The sequence below is a fragment of the Alosa sapidissima genome, chromosome 5, assembly GCF_018492685.1.
Source record: "Alosa sapidissima isolate fAloSap1 chromosome 5, fAloSap1.pri, whole genome shotgun sequence".
Classification (NCBI taxonomy): Eukaryota; Metazoa; Chordata; class Actinopteri; order Clupeiformes; family Clupeidae; genus Alosa; species Alosa sapidissima.
Window position 1 is genome coordinate 7,599,208 of NC_055961.1, and position 24,824 is coordinate 7,624,031.

Here is a 24,824-nt window from a genome sequence, read left to right on the forward strand (position 1 = left end):
TGAAAGTAGCCTTAATGATCACAAAATGCTAAGCATGCATCTAGGCTATTTGAGTTTCTTAAAGCTGAGCTGTGCTTAAATTGTTCAATACATGATTTCATAACAGGCCAAATATAAAATAAATGTTATATATAGCCTAGATATCTGTAAATATTAGATCAGATGATTTACAGTTCTATGTAATATGTCATGTTTCATGTTTTTGTAATGTTTCATACAGTGATGCAGGTCTACTGCAGTGAATAGGCTAAATACAACTTTGATCAACTTTGATCATTCACTACTGTATAGTTAACTTTGGCCTTGGTGCCCTGACATGTGGCCTTTGTGCCCCCCACCAAATATGCCCAACTGAAGGCCAAGTGGCCTTGCCCCCAGAATGGTGAAATTCCAAGCCTGGTGTTGAGGTTTGCTGATTGGATTTGAGGCTCTTGATTTATGTTTTTTCTCAGACAGTGTTAACACAACGGTCCGGACTTGCCTTTCCCAGCCTTCTCTTGGCTGTCAAAATGATGTCATGTGGGAATGAAATCCCAGATATTCAGTGACACTGGATTTATTTTTGATAATAAATTCAAGGGCAGAAATGAAATAGCAGACGAATGATCCAGTAAACACATGTCGTCGCCATCAATCAGAAGCTCAGAAGTCTGCTCAAGCTCATTTAGGAAATCAGACAGAGTCAAAGCAAATGTCAAACAAACATCTTTCGCCTCGCTGCAGCATTTGTAAACACCGTGGAGTTATAGATTTAAAAATGGTGGGGTCTCCATATCCCTGTACTAAGCCTTTTTGCTTAGTGCTATTTGTTGTTTTCCTGAAGCGCTGTGGACACATGGTTCTGATTTGGTTTTCCTCTTGTGCAAGCAACTCTCAAACAGAGTTACCTTAGCAGCTTTTTTGTTGTGAGCGTAGCTCCACTGATCGCTTCCCTGGACCATTATGCTAAACTGGCGGTGCACCCCAACCTGTGCTAAATCTCAGGAAGTCCCTGGTAGAGCCTGCTGTTATTGTACAGTTGACCACAGCTAGACGTGGCTCTTGCCCATAATGTCTTTGACGAGAGAAGTCTGTTGATCAAACAGCTTGAAGCTGATGGTCTCCCCCTCCTTACCTCACTTGAGAGAGTCCTAAGAGCTCCACCACATCCCATGCTTGACGCTCACTTATGTCAATTACGTTTCACAAACTTGAGCCTGTGTTTACATCGTTACAAAACACTGGCCATCTCTCCCCAACTGGGCCCATCTGGAGAGGATCTGCCTTATAGACCTGAACAGCGGCCTGTTTTCACACACACATACAGTACAATACATACACACACACACACACACACACACACACACACACACACACACACAAATGAAATGAAATGCACACACAAACAGGTACACATGCAAACACACATGAAAACATGTACACACCGGCACACACACACAGGCACCTACATGCACAGGCTTACCCTCTCAAGCACACATGCGCATACACACACACACACACACACACACACACACACACACACATTGAAACACACATACACATACACGCACACACACACACACACACACACACACACATTGAAACACACATATGCATATGGAGAAACTTCTCAGAGACACACACAAGGTTCCTCTTTCTCCAAGGGTCACGGCTAAGTAAGCAAACGGCCCTGGTACTCCAAATGAAGCAACCTCCTGTATCTCCTCTCCTGCTCGCTCCCTTCCTCACTCTTTCCACTCGGGACATCTTTGGTGGCAGGGCGGAGCAAGCGCATGGGGAGACTGAGGGATGGCTTAGCAGAGACGTTAGGCCCATAGCCAGCACCATGAGGAAAGGGAATGTTTTCACAACTGGAGTGGATTTACTTTCACTGGAGAGTTTGTTATATACAGCCACATTGTTTTGCGACCAACAAACCCCCTCTGAGCTGTACACAAATGCAGCTATTGTAAATTCAGGGAGGTTTCACTTTTCCCAAGGCCTTTGTTTTACTTATGTGTCTCTATCCCCATTGTCTAGCCATTGAGGCTGTTGACTATATTATATGGGAGAGAATATGATTTATTGGTTATTGTAATGTAGCTGCTGCTAGTTTTTGAGGAACGCGCAAGTCACCGCTGCCCTGGAGCCTAAAGGATAATGGCAAGAAGGCTTATTATGGTTTTGTTGTCAGGATTGGTTACTGGTAAAATGACGTTCTTCAAAACTCAATAGTTGTATCTATCCAGCTGTAATGTGAATCATTATATCACTTCAGTCTAAGACTTCTCTAGTTAGATTTGATTTGAAGGAGTTTTATTTTTTTTTACTTTAGAAGACGCATGGGCGCCGAAACGTTACACGGTTTGCACTATAGGCTGATAAAAATCACTTAAAGCGTTGTGTGCTCCGGTCCTGCTCCTTGATTCTAGCTAGACCTTGGGTTTCCTCTTTTGACTTCTGCGTCCAGTTCCGTGAGCACCAACCAGGCTGAAGCGCAAGTGACCCCCTTCTAAGGAGTTTTATAAACTGACAATTTTCTTACCCATTCATTTCTAATGCCCGGTCATTTTTGACCGGGAATACACAGTGTTCTAAAGTTAAGTAAAACACCTAAATTGTTATGAAAATTATAAAATTCAAATTCAAATTGTGTGTTCAGATGCCCTGTGTTAACAAAGTCATGAATCCTGTCAATGAATGAGTCAGAATAAATTAACAATATTTTTGAGAGAACAGAATTGTCAATCGGTCACATTTGACCACGACCACAACAGGAGGGTTAATTATAATCATATATACCCTATAGGGTTGCAACTTTTTTTATTTATTTTTTTGCAGTATGATAATTGTCTCCACATTCACAGTTCACAGTATAGTGTGTATAGTGTGTGTAGTGTGTGTAGTGTGTGTAGAGAGTATAGTGTGTGTAGTGTGTATAGTGTGTGTGTGTTTGTAAGTCAGGTTACCATATTTGGGGATGATTAGAATGATGCTCTACAAAAAGGGGCAAACAAAACTTTGAGAACAGCAACCCATATGTGTCCTCCTTAGGGTAGCCACTTACGGCCACTATATACAACTTCACTGTAAAAGAAGGTGCAGTGGGCCACCTGTGTATCCTGGGGATTGAAGCATCACTTCCCCCACTGTACTGCCGGGTCACTGGCGTTCGTCAGTGCTGTCACTGCGCGGACCCCCACCTCTCCGTTCCACTCGGGCGCCCGCTTGATGGGGAGCAGCTTGACCTCCCCCTGCAAACGTGTCCGTCACTGCCGAGCTCGGCTTTCCGCTCTCTGCGGGGGTCGCGATACGCCGCTCCCCGAGCCCCCTCCTCCGGTTTTGATCTCACTGCAGTCATAATACGGGATTGGGTTTCCTCTGGCCGCCTGCTTCCAGGATAGCGCCCCATCGCTGTAGATCCTCTATTTGTTCAGTGGAAGTTTCTCATTTAGGAGGAGATCACAGAGAGACCTGCGCACTGTGCTAACCTCGGGGAATAGCCAGGCACAGCTCAATTAAATGCCTTATCTGCAAAAGCTGCTGGAGGATTTTGTGCTTAAGATGAGTGTTCTGTCTATGTCTCTTTACAAGCTGAGTGATTATTGTGCTTCTATGTTTTAAGTAGGGGTTGCATCAGATGAGTTATGTGGTTGTACAGCCGTTAGCTATCTAACATGCTTGTTTTTTTTCCTCTGTAAATCATGTCCAGGCTCCTTGAGTTGTCAGATATGTCTGTCATGTGTTGGCCTTTGGGGAGCAGGTCACTCACCCTTCTGGAGCAGGGGACTGCAAGAGGCTTGACTGATTAAACAGCTTCCCTTTTATTTGACAGAATGTTTTGATTGCTTTGGCATAGCAACGGACCATATGTCCTGTTCTTTTGGTCATAAAAACAGGGATGAGGGTGGGGGGGTGGGTGGCTGAAAGATTTGCACCTGGTGTTCAACAAACAATGGCTTTTTATTGATTTATTATTTATCAAATGTGTTAACAACTAGAGCACATGCTATGACACACATTACTTTTAACGAGATTGATACAAGTGGAATTTGTTTGTTTGGACTTGAATATAACATTGATGTCAACACAAATCAATCCTCATCTGATGCCATTTAAACATGAGGATCAACTCAATTAGGACTACTGTATATTGGTGCATTTATGACATGTAGGACATTCGGAAATCCCGACCAGCGACTCAGGAAAAATGACTTGAATGCAAAGTCGGGTCAGATTTTATGCTCTGAGACTTACAAAGAGCCAAGGTACTGTAATTTATCACAAAATTAAAACTACAAATAGAAACATTCACCTGAGACATTCTCATTCTTACTCAACCACATAGTAAGTAGTTCTAATAACTTATTTATGTGTTCCCTGTAAAGACAACGCAAACATGCAATCATGTCACTGCTGGAATCCATGTTTGTTTCCCGAGCTGATCTATTGAACACACTTGCTTTGGGAGTTGGGATTTTTAAGGTCAGGTCGTCCGAGTTTACGGTCGCCGTGAAGGCAGTATATATGCATCAACACCGGGTCCAGCACAAAGATGGGTTTGATCAACCTTGGCTTCTTGTTGGGCTTATATTGTGTCCCCCGTAGGTTACACATGCAGGAGTCCTCCACGTTTTCCAGTGCACACATGTCCAAAATTGCACAGGCGTGTAATTTCATGGATTAAATGGACGTGAAAGAATAACAGTGTTCCTAAGGCTAGATTTCATCAAGGCAAGATTTAATGCTGCTCTAATCAAGCCCTCCAGTGGAGCTCGGGTAGAGTTTGATGAATTGTGTAATTGTTCCCCCATAAGTTCGAATAAGATACAAATAAACACAGTCAGTTTAGAGAGCTTTTCTGCCTTTTAAAAAATGCCAGATTTCCTCAGGTATCAACTTTCTATGGAAACTCTTTAGTCCCCCCTGGATTTACTGTAGTTCTGGCAGTGTCGTTGGAGACAGCGGCCCGTATTCATGCTGCACCTATTAAACCTAAATGGAAGTGCAGCTTCACTCAGTACAGTGCTGCCAGGAAAAGGCTCCCATAAGCACAGGTTGAGCATCAGGTTTCATGCTACCCAGGGACATCTCCGTCATTTTGAGGTAACTTTAGAACTGATCTCAGGACTGTGGAGCTGTTCACATGCACACATGTATGCCTGCTGGATGGTGAGGTTTTTGTCCCATGTTTGGGTTGCAAATGAATCAAATAAGGACCACATGAACTTGACCTGAACCTCTCCACACACATTCAGATGTGTTACTACCTCTGTAGCGATTATAGGATACGTGTCAAACCGTAAATATGCGGCATTGAAACTTTCTCACTCTGACAATTAAATTGGTGGCTTAATTTGATTGAAAGTTATTGTAATTCAAATTGGAGTCGTTTATATAGCCTATCAACGTAGCCATTATGTACTGTATGTGCTGTAAACAAAATAATATATTCAGATATATTTAGATTATTTCTCAAAAAATGTAAAATGTGTTCATATAAGGTTAATGTTCTGGCAGAAATTACCAGTGAATAGCCTCGATGATATATGCATGTTTAGATGAGGTCAGCACACAAGGCTACCGCCAATGAGGTTTGTTTTAGCCAAGATGGTTGAGGTTAAAGCATTAACATATCATTAAATGGTTACACATCAGTGGATAACAAACTATGCAACATGATGATTACAAGGAGCAATGCAGACATGTTCCATGAAAAATGTTTGGCAGCATTGTAATTTATTTAAAAAAGAAAAAAAAATGAACACAAGGAATTAGTCATTTAGAGGACGGAGCCAGGCTGTAGAGGAGAATAGACATTATTTTTGTATTGTGGAATTGGAGGTGATGTTCTGTGGGTTTCTAGTGTTTCTCTGTTTAACTAAGACGCTTATTACAAGAGACAGGCTGTGAGGTTAGAACCAACCATTCCAGTGAAATGAGTAGTCTAGGCTTGTGCTGCAACATGTGCTCGACAAACAATACAGAATAAATCAGACTGGAGGAACAAGACGCCCCGGATCTGCTCCTGACATAGTTTGTGTGTGAGTAACCCTCTGAGGTATAAACCTATACCCATACATCAGCATGATCTATTAGCCAATCATTCTCTTTCATTTCAATTCTGTCACTACACTCATAACTGCATTTGCCAAATTTTGATGACTAGTAAAAAGGCCTTTCTTGCCTTTGAACTGGAGTGGAATTTGCAAAACTTTTGTTGTGATTCTCTTGTGAGTTTTCTTTTTTCTTTACGAAATCAGGTAGTTCCACAAAGCAGGTTTAGACATAAAATTCATCACAGGTAGGGCAGATGTAGAGTAGAAATAATGCTTCAGTTTGCTGTCAAAATAAATGACAGACACACAAATGTTTCCTTTGATGTCCATTAAATCCTCAAGCATAGGACCAGGTATCATCTTTGCAAATGTGTTGTATTTTAGCGATAGCCTTGTATCTGTGCACCACACAGACTGTGTAGCTCAGGAAGAATGTATTTTTGGCTCTTCAGAACTCTAGTGATATAAAAATACACACATGCATGTTTCATACAAATATGGACTTTGATTCGCATCATTAGTCAGTTCATAATTCAGTTCAAATCTCTGGCCAGGTTTCAGATTTGGCAGAGTTCTGCTAAACATTTTAGCACATGCAGGCTCGCTGTAAGTGCTACTGAAACCTGATGTAGACAAATGCATGCATGTATGCATTTGGGGAGCGAAAGATGTGTGTGTGTGGGTGGGGGGAGCAGTCATGTTTCCTGCCTTGGTCATTTTTACTATTAGTTTATTTAAGCAGTGTTCTGCAACAGCGCCTTTGTATCCTAAGATGTGGAGAAGGGATCCTTTAGTGTGAGCCTGGTCTGAATTTGATCCTAAGGAGGTCGGCAGATGCTGAGGCCATTTATTGGATTTTACCTCCTTCTTTTCACACTTTTTGTGTGAAATAAGACGTTTTCAGATGTAACAAATTAGAAATCTTAACATAGAACACCTGTTCATTTAGTGGCTGTGGAATTTATCATAATTAATGCCGGCTTTGGCACCTTTCCTAATCCAACACTGATGGAGGCCTAGGCCTAGGTGTGGTGTGAAGTTACTAATTAACAAAATCCCTGTTTGAAAGCCCAGAATAAAGGCCTTGTGGTGGTCATGAGTTCAAAGGTATCAATTGTTTATGTTTGTTTCTAAATGTTGTACTATTTCCTGTTTTATTTTTGTAATCATTTGCTGCCTTTCAATCTATCTCGCTTGTCCTCTCAAAGTGGTAATTTCATGATTCATAGAGTACTCGTTTAAAACTCTTTTAAACAAAGCCGATGCTTTCCCAGGCGTGAACGGACTCGTAACTCTGTTCAGTCTGTGTTTGTGCTGAGGACTAAAAGAACCAATATAAACAGAGCAAAAACAAAAACAGAGTCTGATGAATCACTTCCTCATGGACGAGGACTGGATGTAAGACAACTGTGATGATCTTTTAAGGACATGTTTTGTAACAATGAACAGACAACTTACATCAACTAACATCCATTAAGTGTAGTTGTTAACTTTAAAGTGTATAATACAACCTGTCATATTAGTGAATGTTTATTCATGTTGGTGTGACATATTTTATCCGGCGTCATATTAGGTTACCAATTTACCAAGCTCTGAATGTGAGATCAAATAGATAGAGAATATTATTCATCCCGAGGGGAATTCTTCCTCTGCATCTCACTCATCTGTGGTTATTGAACACACACACACACACTAGGAACAATGAACACACAGTGAGTAGTGAGCGCACACAAACACCCGCTGCGGTGCCCGTGGAGCAGTTGGGGTTAGCTGCCTTGCTCAAGGGCACCCCAGCCGTGTATGTGGACAAGGGAGAGTGCTCCTACCGATCGGGGATTGAACCAGTCCCACTCACCAGTCTGAATCCCTAAGCCCCGCTGCCCCCAATCAGCATCATGGTACATGTGCTTTGGGTCAGTGCTGACCACAACACACAACTTAAGAAGTCAGACCAGCTAGTAAACAGTGCTGAGCATCGCTCAGAGAACATTCCAGATAGCACACCTGAGTACAGCCAGTCCAGTCATATAAAAATATACAAAGTTTATCAGCCTACCTTACTGGCAGCCTTTCCAACTTCACTGCTTTTGTGTGTAGCTGAGGCAGGCCAAGCAGCAAATGCAAACAGCAGCACTTGTCAAACAAAAAAAGTACACTATCCTGCCAGCAGTTGGGCTAACGACAACAACATCTTACCTGCATCTGGTTTAACAGTCTTGGCCTAAAAGAAAACATGGAGAGTAGACCATTATGAATGCCGAGCTTTCCCGTTTGGCCACAGGTCTTGCCATTCCTATGTTTGATTTCCACTGATTTGAAGCAGTGGACCAGTGGTATCTATTACCTTATCAAACCTCCCAGCTTAGCTCAGGGGATTAGAGGAAGAAAAATATAACAGCATAATCAATGAGATGGTATCAAACAGGGGTAAGCAGTTAAAGCTGTGGATTAAGCTACCACTGCATAGAGAACACCAGTCAGGCCTTGTCATGTGTTGTTCTGTATGTTGGGTTTTCTACACCCACTGTTTAGTCTGCTGTTATCACAGTAAAGATATTGTTTAAGTAAGTATTTTTGTTCTACTCTGAAGTTGTCAGCAAGGTGAGAAAGCCAGGGATTGTGTTACCTACAGCTTGTATTGATAGCTGTTATGTCAACAGGTTTTGGGCAGACCATGGTGTACCATGTATCATTGTTTTGTCTAATAGGTAGCGTTAGCTTTGAATCACTCGTGGCCATCTTTTGCTCTCTGAACTAAGGCCAGATAGTAAAGACAGATAACGGATTTATTAACGCTAGGACAAAAAGAAAACAGCTCTGTCAGACTGCCAGTCTGTCAATTTATTTTGGTTCGTGACAAGTTCTGTATAAACCTACAGGGCAATTTGACTTGAAACATGGATGGGAGTGATTAGGCGCTTAACTGAGTTTGAAATGTCTTAACTGCTCCCACCCACGCCTTGTGATAGCACACTTCGAGTAGTCGGCGTGATGTGAACATCAAAGTGCAGCGGCCACTCTTGTCAAGACTGATCACGATCTCATGGGTGTAGCCCATGTCATGCTATAGATTTCATCGCCTATTCATTGGCCGTCACTCAGCCCTAATCTAAAGGGAGGCGTTATCAAAGCGAAGGGGCTCTCGTCTTCTGGCGTCTTTTGTTGCTCCCAGTCACGCCGAAGGCAAAATCCCCCAGCTCCTAACAAACCTCAGGGATGTCTGTTCCGAGACATGCCTTGTTATTAACAGAGCAACAAATCTTCCATTCTACGCCGTTTAGTCTCTCATGCGACGAGCTGGCCGTGTTAACAATTTAGTTTGTTTGCTTGGCTGGCGTGATGTCATTGTTGGCAGAGGGGAGCTGTCCTCCAGCTGAGAAGGGAAGCGTGAGGTGGTCACCACGTTTCCTCTCTGGCCGTCAGGAATAGCCCTTTCCCAGAAGAGCTCTTATCGCCCGCCGTGGACACTCCTCAGGACGTCTCGCGCGTAATCAGCCAGGCCGCGTCCACAAATGGGAAGCGGACCTGCCTTTTTTTCTCACGCTGGACCCCCCTCGCCCCCTTGTTCTAGGTGCTTGAAGACCATGAGAGATATCCCACAGTGCGGATGATAAAATGCAAGTGAACTGCCGAGATAGGACTGAAACCATGCTCGATGACTTCAGTGATGCAGGCTAGTTGACTCTTTGCAGTCTAGTTATCTGACTATGTTATCTGTCAACTGGCATAAGTCACAGCCAAACCCAAACAAAATGATGCAATGTGCTCACCCCCAGTCATTTGTGTTTGCAAGGAAACTGGGTTATCTGGTCAGCTGAGGAATTATCAATATGTTGGGGTAATGGGGGCGGTGGGAGCAAAAACAATAGACTGAAAAGTGTTTTGATTCTGATAGCCTTTGTAATGTTTGGCACGTCAGTCTATGGTATTTCAAGATTTTGGCAATTAAAGATTTCAAATAACTTTATGTTATAAAGACTCCCAAAAAGACAGATACCAATAAAATACATGCTATATTCCATTGGTCTGGACAAGAGAAAACATTGCCATTGTTTTAAGTTGACAGATTACAAATGGCTGTTATGAGTGCTCGTGTTGTTAGCCGTCCACAGTGAAGCCACATTATGTCACGTCTGTTTTCCACAAATGAAATATGCTTATGTTCAAAGCAAATCAAAATGAATGATTAAAGTAATCTACCCTGTATTTACTCTCACTTTTCTTTGTCTCACAGGGCCTCCTGGGAAGCGTGGTAGAAGAGGCAATCCTGGTGAGTTGGTGGAGTTTATTGTCTCTCTTTGAACTGCTCATTTGCTGAACATCTGTGAGAAATACAAATCAAGTTCTTGTGTGTGCTCTATTCTAGTATGAGCAGAGTATAGCGACAAAGAAAAGAAATTAGAAAAAGAGATTTTCATCACATCACAGTTTACATATACAAACATTTCAGACAACAGAGCTTGTCCTGAATAAATGACTTCTTGTTTTGTGCCATTTTCTGTTGTGTACATTTTGCGATAAATTCTGGGGAAATTTCGCTTTTGTCCCAAGCATGGCGTGTTTGTGTATGTTTGGGCTAGGCTGGTGAATTAAGCTGGTGAGATAGTGGAAAGTGCCTGTCGGCCCATAAGCCTGTTTGTCTCCACAGAGTTGAAGCTGCCCTTGTAATTTCCCAGTGAGTCATTATGAAGGCTTATTGTTTAGGTGATAGTGTTCTAGACTAACCGGATCCTTATAAGGACAGAAATGGAGAGACAAGTAGGCTTATTTGAGTTCCTCAGACATTTTGTTGAATCACATTGTGGCCAGAGTGACCACAAGCTATCAGGCCTGGAGGTGAGTGGTTCAAATCAGATGGCTCGGAGATCCAACTGAGATTGTAATAAAGAACATCTTGTAGACCAGGTCAAGGTTTACCACGAGGTGATGGATTGTCGGCAGACATCTGAGCGCCTCTGAAAGGGCTTGTGTGTGATAGTAGAGTGTGAAACCGACAGGCAGGGCATTCTGGGCTGTACAGTAGCCTCGGCTCGGGGATCTGGCACCCAAATGTACATTAGCGCGCTCCTAGTGTATCACAGGTGGGGGGCAACGCTCTTAAATCTTCCTGCTGTCTTTCTCCCTTGGTGGTCTGGCGATACTGCAGGGGATTTGCACTGACACCCTAACTGTTATTCCGTATTTACCGAAGGGAGCAGACCAAGTCTGTGACCACCTATGGTTTTGCATGTACATTACTTGACTTGTTCGAAGCTGTGTAGATAGGAGGGGAGATTATCTTCAGTGTGTGTTTTGGGGGGGTTGTCGTGGATATGGACCCCCACCCCACCCAAACCCCCCACTCCCCACCCCACCCCACACACACATGCAGACCTGAACAAGACTGCACTAATACTCACTGGAGCAAGCACAAACGGAGAAGAACTGTGTCTTTGTTCTGTGTTTGATTTCTTTGGCTGTCATGACAGGGGGCTTGGGGGAACGGGGGGGGCATTTGACAGGCTCCAAAAATCACAGCGACATCTCCATAAAAAAGCTCCCCTGCAGCACCTCCCCTGCTGTCTGTGGCCCGGTTTGATCTGCTGAAAACGACCTGTTTTTACATCCAATTGACCATGCGGTCTCCAGGATGGACGCACACACACACACACACACACACAGACACACGCACACGCACACGCACACACACATACCATACGCTCTCCAGGATGGACGCACACACACACACACACACACACACACACACACACACACACACACACACACACAATCACAATCCAGTTGTTTCCATGATGGATTGAATGACAAAATGTAAGAGACCAGAAAACAGCTTATCTTCTGGGTGTCATTGGTCATTGTGCAAGATGGATCATTTGTTTAGCCGATAGCATGATTTTCTCCAGGGTCCGAGTCCTCCCCTAGGCCCCCAGTGTCATGAAGCTCTATTCAATGTTACATTCCGACCGCGATATCAAATCTCCTCAGGCATCTGAATATGACCAGAGACAGACCCCCTTGAACTGTCTCATGCATACATTTCTTGTCTCTTCTGATGAGAGATCAAGGGGGAAACTATGCAGCAGGCATGGGAAATTGCTCTCATCTTAGCGCCGTACTAGCCTAGCGCCTATCTCCTCTTTATGTCCTGTGACACAGAGAGTATGTGAACGTATGACCTCCCTCCCCAGCGGATTACAAAGAGAGAGAGAGAAGAAGAAGAAGAAAGGACTTCATTTCCATCAATGTAGCTTTACATTCCTAATATATGTGCTTCATCTAAACTGGTGTCATGTATGGCTAGGCTGTGCATGCTTCATGCCCAGTCTCTTGTTCCGCTGCACCAAAGAGAGCTCTCCCTCAGCCCACACATTGCTTCCATGCTGGGCTCAAATGTTTTTGGATGAGCTTTTGGCACCTGGATCTAATTCCTCAACGTTGAACAAAAAAAAAACTACAAAAAAAAACTAATTTGCATTTATTAAAAAATGCATTGCTCTGTGGTGCCCGATGGCACATCCATTCCCACAACAAAGCATCAATTGGGATGGATAAAATATCCAGCAGTTGTGACCTTTGACCCTTTCTACCCAGCGTAAACAGTTTACAAAAAGATTGAGGAGATTGTGTCTCCATATGCTGTGTTATTGCATACATTATCATAGTACATAAACACACATTTGTAAACAAATTGACTTCAGGGCATGCAGCCAGCAGTAGGGACCCTGATGGCCATGGGGTTGTGGTCATTCCTCCACACAACAAGCCCATGCAGGCAGAGAGGGATACTGAGGACAAGCATATTTTTGTCTGTTCCTGATGCAGATGTGGACTTGACGGAACATGGTAGCGCATTCAGGCATCAGGAAATTGAGCTGAAACCAAATATGTCGCAGTAATGCCTTAGTCATCCTCAGTCAGCTAACTATGGTGAGACGTGAGGGACAGACAGCGCTTGTGTAATACTACCTATAAAGATGATCAGATAATCAGATAATGACTTATGAAGTAATAGACGTGAGGCGGGTGAAGCTATTGAGCTGCACAGGAGGTCTGGCAGGAATGATGGAGGCTCTGCCATTAAGAGGTTGAAGTGCAATAGCTGTGGTCTAGTCCAAGTCACTTAAACATGAGATGCCATAAAGATGCACATAAGAGTGGTCTAACCCTTACCCTAACCTTGTCCTTTAGAGGGAAAGTGATGGACAACATGTTGTATCCTATTGATTTGAGTGACAATGGAACCTATATATATATATATATATATATATATATATGTGTGTGTGTGTATTTTTACTGTGTCAATGCATGGATATCTTCAGAAACATTGTGGATTTTCCATAATGAATGCATACTCTTAATTGTAATAGCTATCCATGTCGATACTTGCTGATTAGTTTGACACATGTGTCCTCAGTGTTGTGGAGGAAGTTACAAGGCACCAGGAGGTTTCAAATGTGAAGTATTTTGAGGTCAGACATGAGATCCAGGAGGTCTGTGTTGAGATGACTGATGTGAAATAATGAGGAGATTTCAGCCATTTCTGGGGAGAGGAATAGGATAGTGTGAGAGTGCTGGAGGTCCTACATATGCATATGAAAGGCTCTGTTTCAGCCAATTACCATGTGGATCTGCACACCAGCCGCTCTGTCCACAGTGAGGCTTGGACATGGCTTGCCCAGAATATTACAGCTATTCAATAGTGTGTGCGTGTGCGTGGGTGCATGTGTGTGCACACGTATGTGGTTCTCCTCATGGAGGCTTGATGATATTGATACAGTAAGTCATTCTCATCAATCAATGAGTCAAATCCAATAACGCCATTATATACCATGTACCGGTATACATTTGATTTAGGCATGATTGAAATCTGTGCGCCAGGTATAATTACCAGCCTAAATATTCTTGTTAAAATCTCTCTAGTCAATCTAGGTATCTGAGAACAGCTAAACAGATAGCTAGATCAATATGTGTTAAAACCCAGAGTGCATATAAACCACTGCCTATAAAGATAATGCTGTTATATCTGTACTGTAGGTCATACAGTATGACGGGATGGAATCCTGACATGTGCACTGTGTCTGTGTCCTTCTGCATGCTGTATTTTGCTACTTTGTTGTTTGATAATCATGAGAACCAGTTACAAAGCAGAATGCTGTGCAGATTTGTCTTGATCAGTCTTTTAATCAAGGTTACCAGCCACATTTGTGCATGTATATTGCCCCACTGTAATGTCTGCATTTCTTTGCTTCTTGTGTTTCAGGAACACCTGTGAGTAGCTTGCCGTGGTCGTCTTGGTAACGTAGAACAAATACTTTTTGGTTTGTTTGTGTTTTTTAAATCCACATCCACTGGGCTCTGATCTGGTGAGAACCGTGGGTGGTTACGCGTCATTACCCACCATCATACCGCTTCTGGCAAAGCTGCTGTCAACGCCTCATCAAACATATCCACCACTCCACTTTCAACTAACACTGATATTTAGGTTATATTTGAAAAATGAAAAGTGAAAGTGTTTTCTATGCATAACAAGTGCCCAGTGAAATGACATTGAGAGGTAGGCTACTGAAAAGTCAGTGCGCTGATTCTGGAACTACTGAGAAACATAGTATTAGTTTTATAAATCCCAGGTGGGCGATCATGTGTTTTAAAAAGCTCATGGCAAAGACAGAATGACTCCGAGTAAAAGCATTCCTGCGGAAGTCCTTGGACCATGTGTCAATTGGTGGAGTTACCGCACAGCCTTGAATGGTCGCCACCTTAAATGGCATAGTCCTTGGCCACGCTGAGATGGAGTCCTGTCACTCTCGCTTTCAGGATTGATTATGTGCTGCTTTTATGGGAACTGCAGATGAAAGAACGACAAAATAGAGGCATCAGTGGGGTGCATGTAGGCCACAGACACAGCTCTCTCTCCCTGAGACACAGATGTCTCTGTCCCTTATGAACCACTGCTCTCGGCTGCAACTGGGAACTTTATGACACCACAGAGGACCAGATCTCTCTCTCTACATCTCAAGCCAACATGTTATGGCTTTCGCAGATGATTTGTCGTCACAACACGATAAAAACATAAATACACATACAGCGAGCAGCTGAGTGTGTTCACATATCCCACAATCTGACACTTTGGATCCACTGGCGGATTTTGGAGGTTGAGGGGTTTTTTTGCATGTGGAAACATGGTCATTATGTGGTTCAAGAGGATGAATGCATGATGATGCAATATGTATATATAGTACTAGGATTTAATTCATGTATAGTTTTTTTTTATAACGACTTTAGTGTTGACATCAGAAGCAGCTACGTTCATCACAATGCTACTACCTCATATTTATGAACAGCAAAATCCATTTGTGTCGTAATCCTAATCCTGGTCTTTGTCTTGTTTTGCTTTGTTGACTGTAATCCTCCAGGGAACGCCAGGACGGGATGGCTATCCGGTAATGTCCATTTCAGTGTCCTCCTTCAATTAAAGCGCAGCTCACATCTGCTGTCCTGCATGAACAGTATTAGTTGCAGTGTTGTCTTGACTTGTGCTTGTTGTAATTCTAGCAGTGCTAGTTTTTGGGGTCAGTACCCTTCTAGAGTAATGGCATTGTGTTGCGACAGAGCAACACCTGGTGGTTCTGTTCAGAACAACACTTTAACAGGCTGAGTGTTCAAATGAGCTGTTGCTATACTAGTCTCAACATATGGGATTATAATTCATTCAACATATGTGGAAAAGTGTTCTTCTATATATAGTGTATAATTTTAATGTTCAGCAATTTGTCTCCCTGATGAAAGAAAACCTGCTGCTTTAATGATGTGTGATTTTGCAAAACATAGGAAATGCTACATGACTACATCTAGGATTTGACAATTAACAGGGAAGCATCGGCATGTCGCATGTTTTCCATCAACAGGCCATACGTTTCTGCGTCCATGCATCAGCATTATGGCTGTTGCTCCAGAAAACGTTAATTCCCGATATCATAAAAGCAAGGGAACAGTCAGAGAGCATAGCCAACCCCTGCAGACAACCGGGGGCCAGATGCAATTGGTTGCATGCCTTGGCAGCCCTCGCGCTGCCGTAAGATCAACAGGGAAATGCAAAAGCCTGTGAAGTGGCTCCAATAATAACAAGCTGAGCGGCTCGGTGCTGGATGTGCTGTGCGTAGCCACATGTGGGCTTAGCTGGACTTCCAGTTCCCTTCGCAGCGATCACTAAACACTACATCCATCTCGCTCTCACCATGTGCTAGCGTCTGTTAGCGTTTGGGTGTGTGTGTGTGTGTGTGTGTGTGTGTGTGTGTGTGTGTGTGTGTGTGTGTGTGTGTGTGTGTGTGTGTGTGTGTGTGTGTGTGTGTGTGTGTATGTGTGTGAGAGAGAGAGAGTGTTCGTGCTTTCCCTTTCACTGTACAGCACACTCCACTGTCCAGGCCCTGTGTTATTGACAGGCATTAGTCCGGTTTGGAATCAGTCACAAGTGCATTGACAGCTGCAGTGCTCTTGGCACGGGTCATCCACTGACCCCAATCGACGTAGCCCCAAACCCAAGCCATGCGTGTTGTGAACTGCAAGCTCAAGTGTTTAGTTTCCCAAAAAGCAAACAAATATGGTCAGTGAGAGCAGGTGGCCTGCAGTGTACTCAAGATGTGTTAAAAGGACAAAAAAAGTTTCAAACTTAAAAGCCCGAACAGAAAGGAACAAGTCCATCATCAGGTTTCCCCCCTGAAAGGAGAGCTTAATGTTTTTCGTTTGATTTAGTTTATTCACTGTTATTGGCTGTTTGCAAACACACTGCCCAGTTGAGAGCGTCCTGTGGGGGTCACGTCTCTGTAGACCTTTCAGCACCTTGATTGCTGTGGACAGCGACCTTCCCTGCTCCCTCTAATGAATGTGCCTGGCTGGGTTCGTGAGGTGGGACCTACAGATGTAAACGCTCCCAGACTCTCCCAGACTCCTGAACATCAAACGCAACGCTGGTTGCAGTCGCCCTCTATTTGTTCTTTTGTTTGATTCACTTTTTCAGTTCTTTTTTTAAAAAAAAAAATGTTGAGAGAGGATTCGCTCCGTGGCCTAACACATGTGTGTTAATAAGAACCATGGTGAACACTGACCCGGAACTGGTGCCGTCTTCTGGGCTCTGCCCATTCGTTGGGGGGGGGGGGGGGTACATGTGGGCCTCGGAGCTCTGGGCAGGTCAATGTGGTCGTTGTCAGCGGGGCTGTCCGAAGCGATTGAGTTCCTGCCCGTCAGGGGAGCAGAAACAGACACATCTGGGGAACGTCTCCACATGTCTTTCATGCACAGACCACAGGCCCTGGACTCCCTGATGGCTACCTGATCACAGAACATTTTAGGCTTAAGGTCAAAGAAACACACATGCTGAAGACAAACACTGCACGCTTACCTTGTGCTTGTTTCTGCCCTGCATTATGTTTTTCTGTATACATGTGTATTTAAAGGGGAGGGGGGGTGCAGTTAGGCAAAGTAATCCCTTAAGTAGTGGAATCTGAGACCCTTTGCTGGGTCCGAGCAGTTGTGGGAACGTGTTACGACAGCCACGGTCTTGCTGACAGTGTGCAGATGTGAGTGTTCTTAGATGACCTCTTAATGGGGAAGCCCCCAAGAGGCATGTGATTCTCTGGACTCCTGTCATAACGGGTGCGTCCTTTATCCCTCTCTCTCTCTCTCTCTCTCTCTCTCCATCCAGGGCCCTCTCGGCATGGACGGGAAGCCAGTGAGTATCCACATCTGTCATCGCACTGTCAGATTAAGGCACAGAATAACGTGTTAAATGGGGTATAATAGAGGGGCTGTTTCTGCTGTCTGCTCGGTCAGTTCATAGCCCGGCTGTGACAGATATATGTGTCACCGAGAGGTTTTCGAACGCAGGGCCACGGGCCGCCGAGCTGCTAGAGGCGCAAAATTCAGTGTTTATGGGGGGGTTTTTCTCTCCCTCTCTCTAAATGTCAAAAACCTCTTTTTTTCTCTTCTGCTGTTATTAGGGCATACCTGGACCAAAGGGAAGCCAGGTATGTGAGTCTCTTTTCCTTTGTCAGAGTTGTTCTAGGCAAAGTTGTTGTAAGTGCTTTGCGAATGGCAGAGTTTATGTAAACATAGTCATTGAACCAGATACTGGGAAAAAGCAAATGGAATATGTTCTCAGGCAGATGGTGGAACAACAACAACATGTGTTTGACCAACTTATCTTTTGCTCCAGGATATACACAATATGTCAGAAGTTATTTATCGGTTATCGCATACTAGTTAGCTCATAATCACAATGCTCTCTGGGCTGTAGAGTTGCAGGTCTAAATATCACCCTGAGTTCTCCTTCTCAGTCTAATTTGTTATGCACTATTTCAGCCAGCATGGATGTGTTTCAGGAATTTGGGAGCCAGAAGTCCAAGTTGTAATTGTACATCAACAATACTTTATTAGTTATTTGAAAGCAACCAAATGGGCTGATACTGGTAATTGTAAAAAAATATTTTTCGTGCTTGGGCAACCTTTGTGTTCTCTGAACACAAAATACACAAAATTACAGACTTAGGTTGGCTTGAGTGCTGAAAATTCCATAAGTAAACCAGTGCACTTCCACAATACAGCCACCGAAATATGCAAATTACTTGTGTCATATCCACTGACATTCCACTGTGTTGCTGGTCCAACAGTAAATGCATCTGCAGCATCATTCTGCCAGTAGTTAGACAGATCTCAGGGGTATTGTTGGTTTAGTATAATCTCAAACAGTCCTGTAGTCACTGCTCTACCCAGAATGTGTCAGCGTGGAACATCAGGAAAATCAGAACATCATGAACACGAGAACATCCAAAACCGCGCGAGAATAGAAGGATTTTCAAGTTAACACACTCAGTAGTGATAAGCCACTTGACCAAAACTTCCCCTTGACGAGATCAACACCAACTCTGCTTTGTGTCTCAGTTCTCTCTGCTGCAGTCTCTCAAGGCTAGTCTTAATCCAGTCTCCAGATTAATCGCTCTGCCATACGCATATGTGTTTACATCGGAGGGGCCTAAGAGGAATGGCTTGAGCAAACGATGGAGTGTCCCACACACACACACACACACACACACACACACACACACACACACACACACACACACACATACACACACACACACACACACACACACACACACACACACACACACACACACACACACACACACATGCACACACACACACACTCACACACACACACACACACATGCACACACACACACACACACTCACACACACACACACACACACACACTCACACATGCACACACACACACACACACACACACACACACACACTCACACACACTAAAATAAATGAAGTGTTTCAAACTTGGAAGGGGGCTCTTTAAAATCACATTAACAGTGAGAGTTTACACATAGAAACCAGAAGATCCTCATAAACAGGTTATAATCGCTCTAAGGCACAGAAAACGGGTCGTGTTTTGTGGCTGTCATGCGAGCAAGAAGACAAACAGCTTTATTCCCACTTCGCTAGATGTGCACTGAGTTATTTAACTGCCCTCAAAAAAACGACAATGAGACACATTTTTTATAGGCAACTGTTTTTTGAATCGTCAAATTCATTCTTCAAATTCAAATACTGTACTGCTATTTTAACGTGAAGTCATTACATTAGCACTCCCTTCATGTGTAAGAGATCTCTCTCTGACGTGAGTGATCTAAGCGTATGGACTGGGCTTTTCAGGGGCTTTAGTTAACACATGGGAAAATGCATTCGGAACGGCAAGGGCCTGAAACAACAGCCCCTGCATTCTGAAACATTTTTAAATGCTGTCCATATGTCAGAGAGCTGTCAGAGGCGGTGAAGCAGAGAGGCCCGCTCATTTTCAAAGACAGTATCAGCAGATGTACTTCAGCTCAATCCCCACATGCGTCCACATCAGGCCCCCGGGCCACGAGCGTCCATGACTTCACAGGATTAATTGCAATCAGGAGAGAGCTGAGGCTCAAATGTGCCTGCAAACTGACTGTGTATGCATCACGCTCTCGCAGATAGTCACCGAATCATCTTTTTCTGTGCACCATGTTCCTAGGTAAGGGCTTTGAGATCTTGGCTTGAGCAATGAGAAAGGATTGTCATGTTATAAAAATAACAGTTCACTTGTCCAGTGTGCTAATTTTGAAAAGAACCATGAAACTGCTCTTTTGAAACAAAGGATTTTGGAGGAGGGGGGGGGTGGGGGTGGGATAGGTTCAAGATTTGATCCTTTCATGTGAGTCTAACTCCTGATCCCGCTGTTGATTTCCTCTGTTGCCAGGGTTTGCCAGGAACCAAAGGAGAAAAGGTACGTTATGAAATCTGTCCATGTGCATTACTGTGCAGTGCACCCCACTATAAAAGCACTGTAATAAACGTTTGGGCATAATGAAGACCAGACCCTCGACATTACAAGCAAGTGGAACAATGGCCTCTCTGAAGAACACAGGATCGAATTAGATGTCATTTGTGTGGTGCCTGTGTCAAATCCGATTGGCCAAAACTGACTCTTTTTTTTTCATTCTTTTTCTTTCTTTCTTTCTTTCTTTCGTCTTCTCTTTCTCAGGGTGATCGAGGAGACATCGGCCCCAGGGTGAGTGCACAACCTTAAGCACAGCCTCCCTTTGGTAACCCAAGCAGAGATGCGGCCCCAGCTGCCATTGTCATCATTGGGAGCAGCCTCTCTGACCATTAGCAGCCACACTTATCCACATCACTTAGCCTGCACCGGACAGCGTCGTATCCCTCCACCACTCCCACCTCTCCCTCTCCATCCACCTCCCAGCGGGAGAAAATAGAGTCCGTGTCCAATCAGGAATTCGACCAAAAGGGTCATAATGGTTTTCTATTTATAACAGCCCTAGCCATCACGGGCCAGCCATTTAGGCTGTTTAACGGCAGTGACCTGTAGGCCCCCCATCGCCCACGAGCCAAATTGGCTCTATTAAAAACAGTTGCTGTCGTCCAGGCCCACCTCTTAAACTGATTATACTGAAGAATGCTTTGAATAGTTCGCATTGCAATATTGTCCACGCAATACTCACTGACGATGGAAATTCTCCCCCAAAACCATTAAGTCATATGAGTGTATTGAAAGAAAGGCGCTTAATTTTCCCATTAATAATCATACGTGCAAAGGGCTGAGTAATGAGAGGAAGTCCGCCTTCTGTGAAATCGTATTTTTTAACAGTAACTTGGAGGGAGTTCCTGGAATCACTTAAAAGTTCTTATGGGAAGAACCTCACAACTTTGACTACCCCAAAAAGCAGTCAATTAAAGTGTTTTTTTGTTTTTTGAGCTCTGAAAAGAGTTTTCTCCTCACAGATGGCAAATTGTTGTGTAACCCAAGTGCACTTAACAGGTGGACCCGTAGCCTTTCCTCCGCACTTGACCCCTGCGCCCTTGAATGGAGCAAATTAAGCGCAGCCCAGGGTCAGTCGGCGCTGCCTCGTCCATCCATTACTGTCAGTGCTGACGTCCCGCGGCTGCAGGCGCATGCTTATATGCTTATACTTTAACCCATGTCTGTTTGTCTCTCATTGAAACGGCATTCTGCATTTTTTAAAATGCATGAATATAAGATGACTAAGGGGAGAATGTCAGCGAATACACAAGCTTAATTACTCCAGGTCTGAGCTTCATGGATTCACTTTTTTTAACTGTGTTTTTGCGGCGTTTTGCCTTCATTTGTGTATGACAGTGAAGAAGGTCCCTGTCAGTGCTTGGACCCGAAAGTGGTGCAGAGTCTGCAGCCGCGGGCACCACAGCTCCCCCATCTTTAACTTGTCTCTGCTCATTTCGCATCCATACAGTATTCCGCATTTTTGGGATGGATGCAGAGAGAATGTGGGCTGATAGGCGAGCTTGATTGCTCCAGGTCTGAGCGTCGCAACACAACAGCCATGTGGATGTCGGCCCAGACCGCTGTGTTCTGGGTTCCATCATCACTATTGTGAACTGCGCTCAATAACCAGTGTCACTGGTGGGAAGAGAGTGCAGAGAGAAAAATCACTCCGGGGAAAATGTGATTTTACTCTCCTCGACCACAACTATCCGAGCAAAAACCACGGCCCCAATGCAAACCTCATGGCCATTATGTGCGTCTTCCGCTGCGCCAGCTCCTCCAGGCTCCGTGGGAGAAGTGTGGCATCTCCAGACGCATGCTGTTGTGACAGTTAGAGTGGTCAGCGCTGCAATTTAGTCCTATGGAAATGGAAGTCACGTTGAGCTGTGATATTCGGATTGTCACATTTTGCTCTGAACTGCTGGCCCCCACCATCGGCCTCACCTAATGCTTGAGTAAACAGTGTCTCTCTCCCACTGCTTCTGCATCTGTCATCATGTCCCATCATATCCCCCCACCCTGCTCTCTCCTCGCCCTGCACTATACCCCCCTGGCCTTCTCTGCCCCCACCTCAAACTCCATCAATCCATCTCTCTATCTCTCCATATATCTATCCATCCATCCATCCATCCATCCATCCATCCACCCATCCATCCATCCACCCATCCACCCAATCCTCTTACTACCTTATTGTCTGCCCTGCTCTCCCCCACCCTGTCCTCTCTTGTTACCCCCACCCTTCTATTCCCAGGGACCTCCTGCGTACCCCATCTCTGCAGGCCTGTACAATAGAGACAATAATCAGATTCCTATGAAGGTTTGTTCCTCGTACGCCACCCCTTGCCCCCCTCCCCTGCACACACACACACACACACACACACACACACACACACACACACACACACACACACAGAGCTGTCTGTCTCCAAAGCCGTGACACTAGCAGATCTGTGCTGGGGTCCACGGAGGCCCCCTCTGAAGGCTTCTGGTTTTGCAGGTCTTTGATGGGGTCCCGCAGCCTCCTCTCATCTCTTCTTCCTTTCAGACTCTTCCTTTGCTTTTGCTTTTCCTCTTCTTGTGGTGAGGAGAAGGGTGTGTCAGTCACAACTGTCCTCTTTTCACTAGACGCCTTTTGTTTTCAGCCTTTTGTTGTTTTGTTTTTCTTCCTTTCTTCCATTTTCTCTCTCTCTCTCTCTTCCTCTGCTTCTGGGCTCTAGATGGTCTTCCCTCGACATGACCACGGCTTTCTTTCAGGTGACCAGCATGTTTTTCCAAGGCGCCTTCTGAAGGTAGAGCAAGCCTGTTGCATGCCTCGGCTGTATCTTACACTATCTGTCTTTCTCTCTCTCTCTCTCTCTCTCTTTCTTTCTTTCCCTATTCTCTCACTTTCTATTTCTCTCTCTATTCTGCTCAAATCATGCATGTTTTCTTTCTCCTGGCCTTTCCAATTACTGTTATAAGTTCTTTTATAACTTTTTTCTGTTGGGACCCCTGTCTGTTTCCAATTAAAACTTAAGGCTGAAAGTTGGAAAAGTTAAAAACCCCTTCTCATAAAGGCCATTCAAATGAATTGCTTTGTTTTATGGTTGTTAAGAAAAGTATAAACCTGCCTCACCAAAAGAATAAAAATAGTCTTTTCTCTTGTCAACGCAAGTGCCCTTTTGTAATGTAATTGGGCAAAAGTTATTTATGTATAATGCCATAACAATCAACCGCAAAATTTTCAGTTTTCCAGCCACATTGGACTGTATTTAACACATTGGGTTTGGCAAACGTCCCCCAGCCTCTGCTTCTGCCATCACGTGACTTAGAAAAGGCCCAGCTGAAATACAAATGACACGCATGCAGCTGTTTTTTTATTGTTACCAATATATGATTATTACATTTGAGCATGAAATTGTGACTCATTTTGATGTGTTGTTTTGGTGCCTGCATTTTCGCCACCCACACATCCACCCACCCACACTAATGTTGTTATGTTAGGGAGACCAAGGCCAAGTGGGGCCCCCGGGCCCTCCAGGGCCCCCAGGAACCCCAGGCCCCAGGGGACCGCCTGGGAACACCGGGAGGGATGGACCGAGGGGGTTCCCTGGCGAGCCGGTACGTACCGTCCCAGGATGTGTTTATCTTAGGGACAGAAGGTCTTATTCACTCATCGATGAGTCACACACTCACTCACGCACACACAACACACACACATGCACACACACTCACTTACACACACACACACACACACACACACACACACACACACACACACACACACACACACACACACTCCTCACACACACACCCTCACACAATCCATCACACAATCCATCACACACACACACACACACACATACACTCACCAGGTGCTGCAGCGCCAGAGAGGGAGGTGACTCTCACTCGAGCCTAATGACTCACCATTAGTTACTACGATTAAACACATCCAGCCTGTCCCTCCAATCCACACACATGTCTTATCAGTGAGCCATACAGATCCCTGCCGCCCAGACATACCGACCAGACCAAGAAACCCACTGCTCCATCACTCTTGGAAGGGAACCAATGAGCAAGTTCCAATGAGCAAGTTCTACACCCAAACCCCCCCACCCCCACCCAAACTCGCCCCTCTCCTCCCCTGTCCCGTGTCTGTCAAGCACTGAACCCAAAAGGCTCCGCACACACAGCCCGGGATACCACAGATGCGACAGCTCAAAGCTGGCGTTCACATTGAGAGCAGATGTTCCAGGGTCAGCCAGGCTCAAAGGCCATTTCCTGTTGTTGTGTCCCTTAATTGTGTTTATCTAAGCTCACTGAAACCACCTCATTAGCAGCTTGAGAGGGCTGATGGCTGAGCCTGTTGCTTCTCACCAGACGCGTGGTGTTAACAGAAAAGACACTCTGACGTCGCAGAGATTTATTTACAACCCAGACTCTAGTGTCC

At 44.5% G+C, this 24,824-nt stretch overlaps 1 protein-coding gene across 6 annotated transcripts in view; it reads left to right on the forward strand.

Annotated features, from left to right (window-relative positions):
- The window catches only part of LOC121710093 (collagen alpha-1(XXIII) chain), a 77,557-nt gene that overhangs the window by 41,808 nt on the left and 10,925 nt on the right, over positions 1-24,824 (forward strand). For 4 of the 6 annotated variants that reach the window (XM_042094028.1, XM_042094027.1, XM_042094025.1 and 1 more), the window contains exons 3-11: positions 10,273-10,308; positions 14,299-14,306; positions 15,452-15,478; positions 17,737-17,763; positions 18,032-18,058; positions 20,333-20,359; positions 20,618-20,644; positions 23,113-23,184; positions 23,879-23,995. In XM_042094028.1, the coding sequence (XP_041949962.1) occupies positions 10,273-10,308; positions 14,299-14,306; positions 15,452-15,478; positions 17,737-17,763; positions 18,032-18,058; positions 20,333-20,359; positions 20,618-20,644; positions 23,113-23,184; positions 23,879-23,995 (368 nt within the window). Of the gene's footprint in view, positions 1-10,272; positions 10,309-14,298; positions 14,307-15,451; positions 15,479-17,736; positions 17,764-18,031; positions 18,059-20,332; positions 20,360-20,617; positions 20,645-22,646; positions 22,713-23,112; positions 23,185-23,878; positions 23,996-24,824 lie in introns of all 6 variants that reach the window. The other 2 variants (XM_042094026.1, XM_042094030.1) reach the window with 2 other exon arrangements.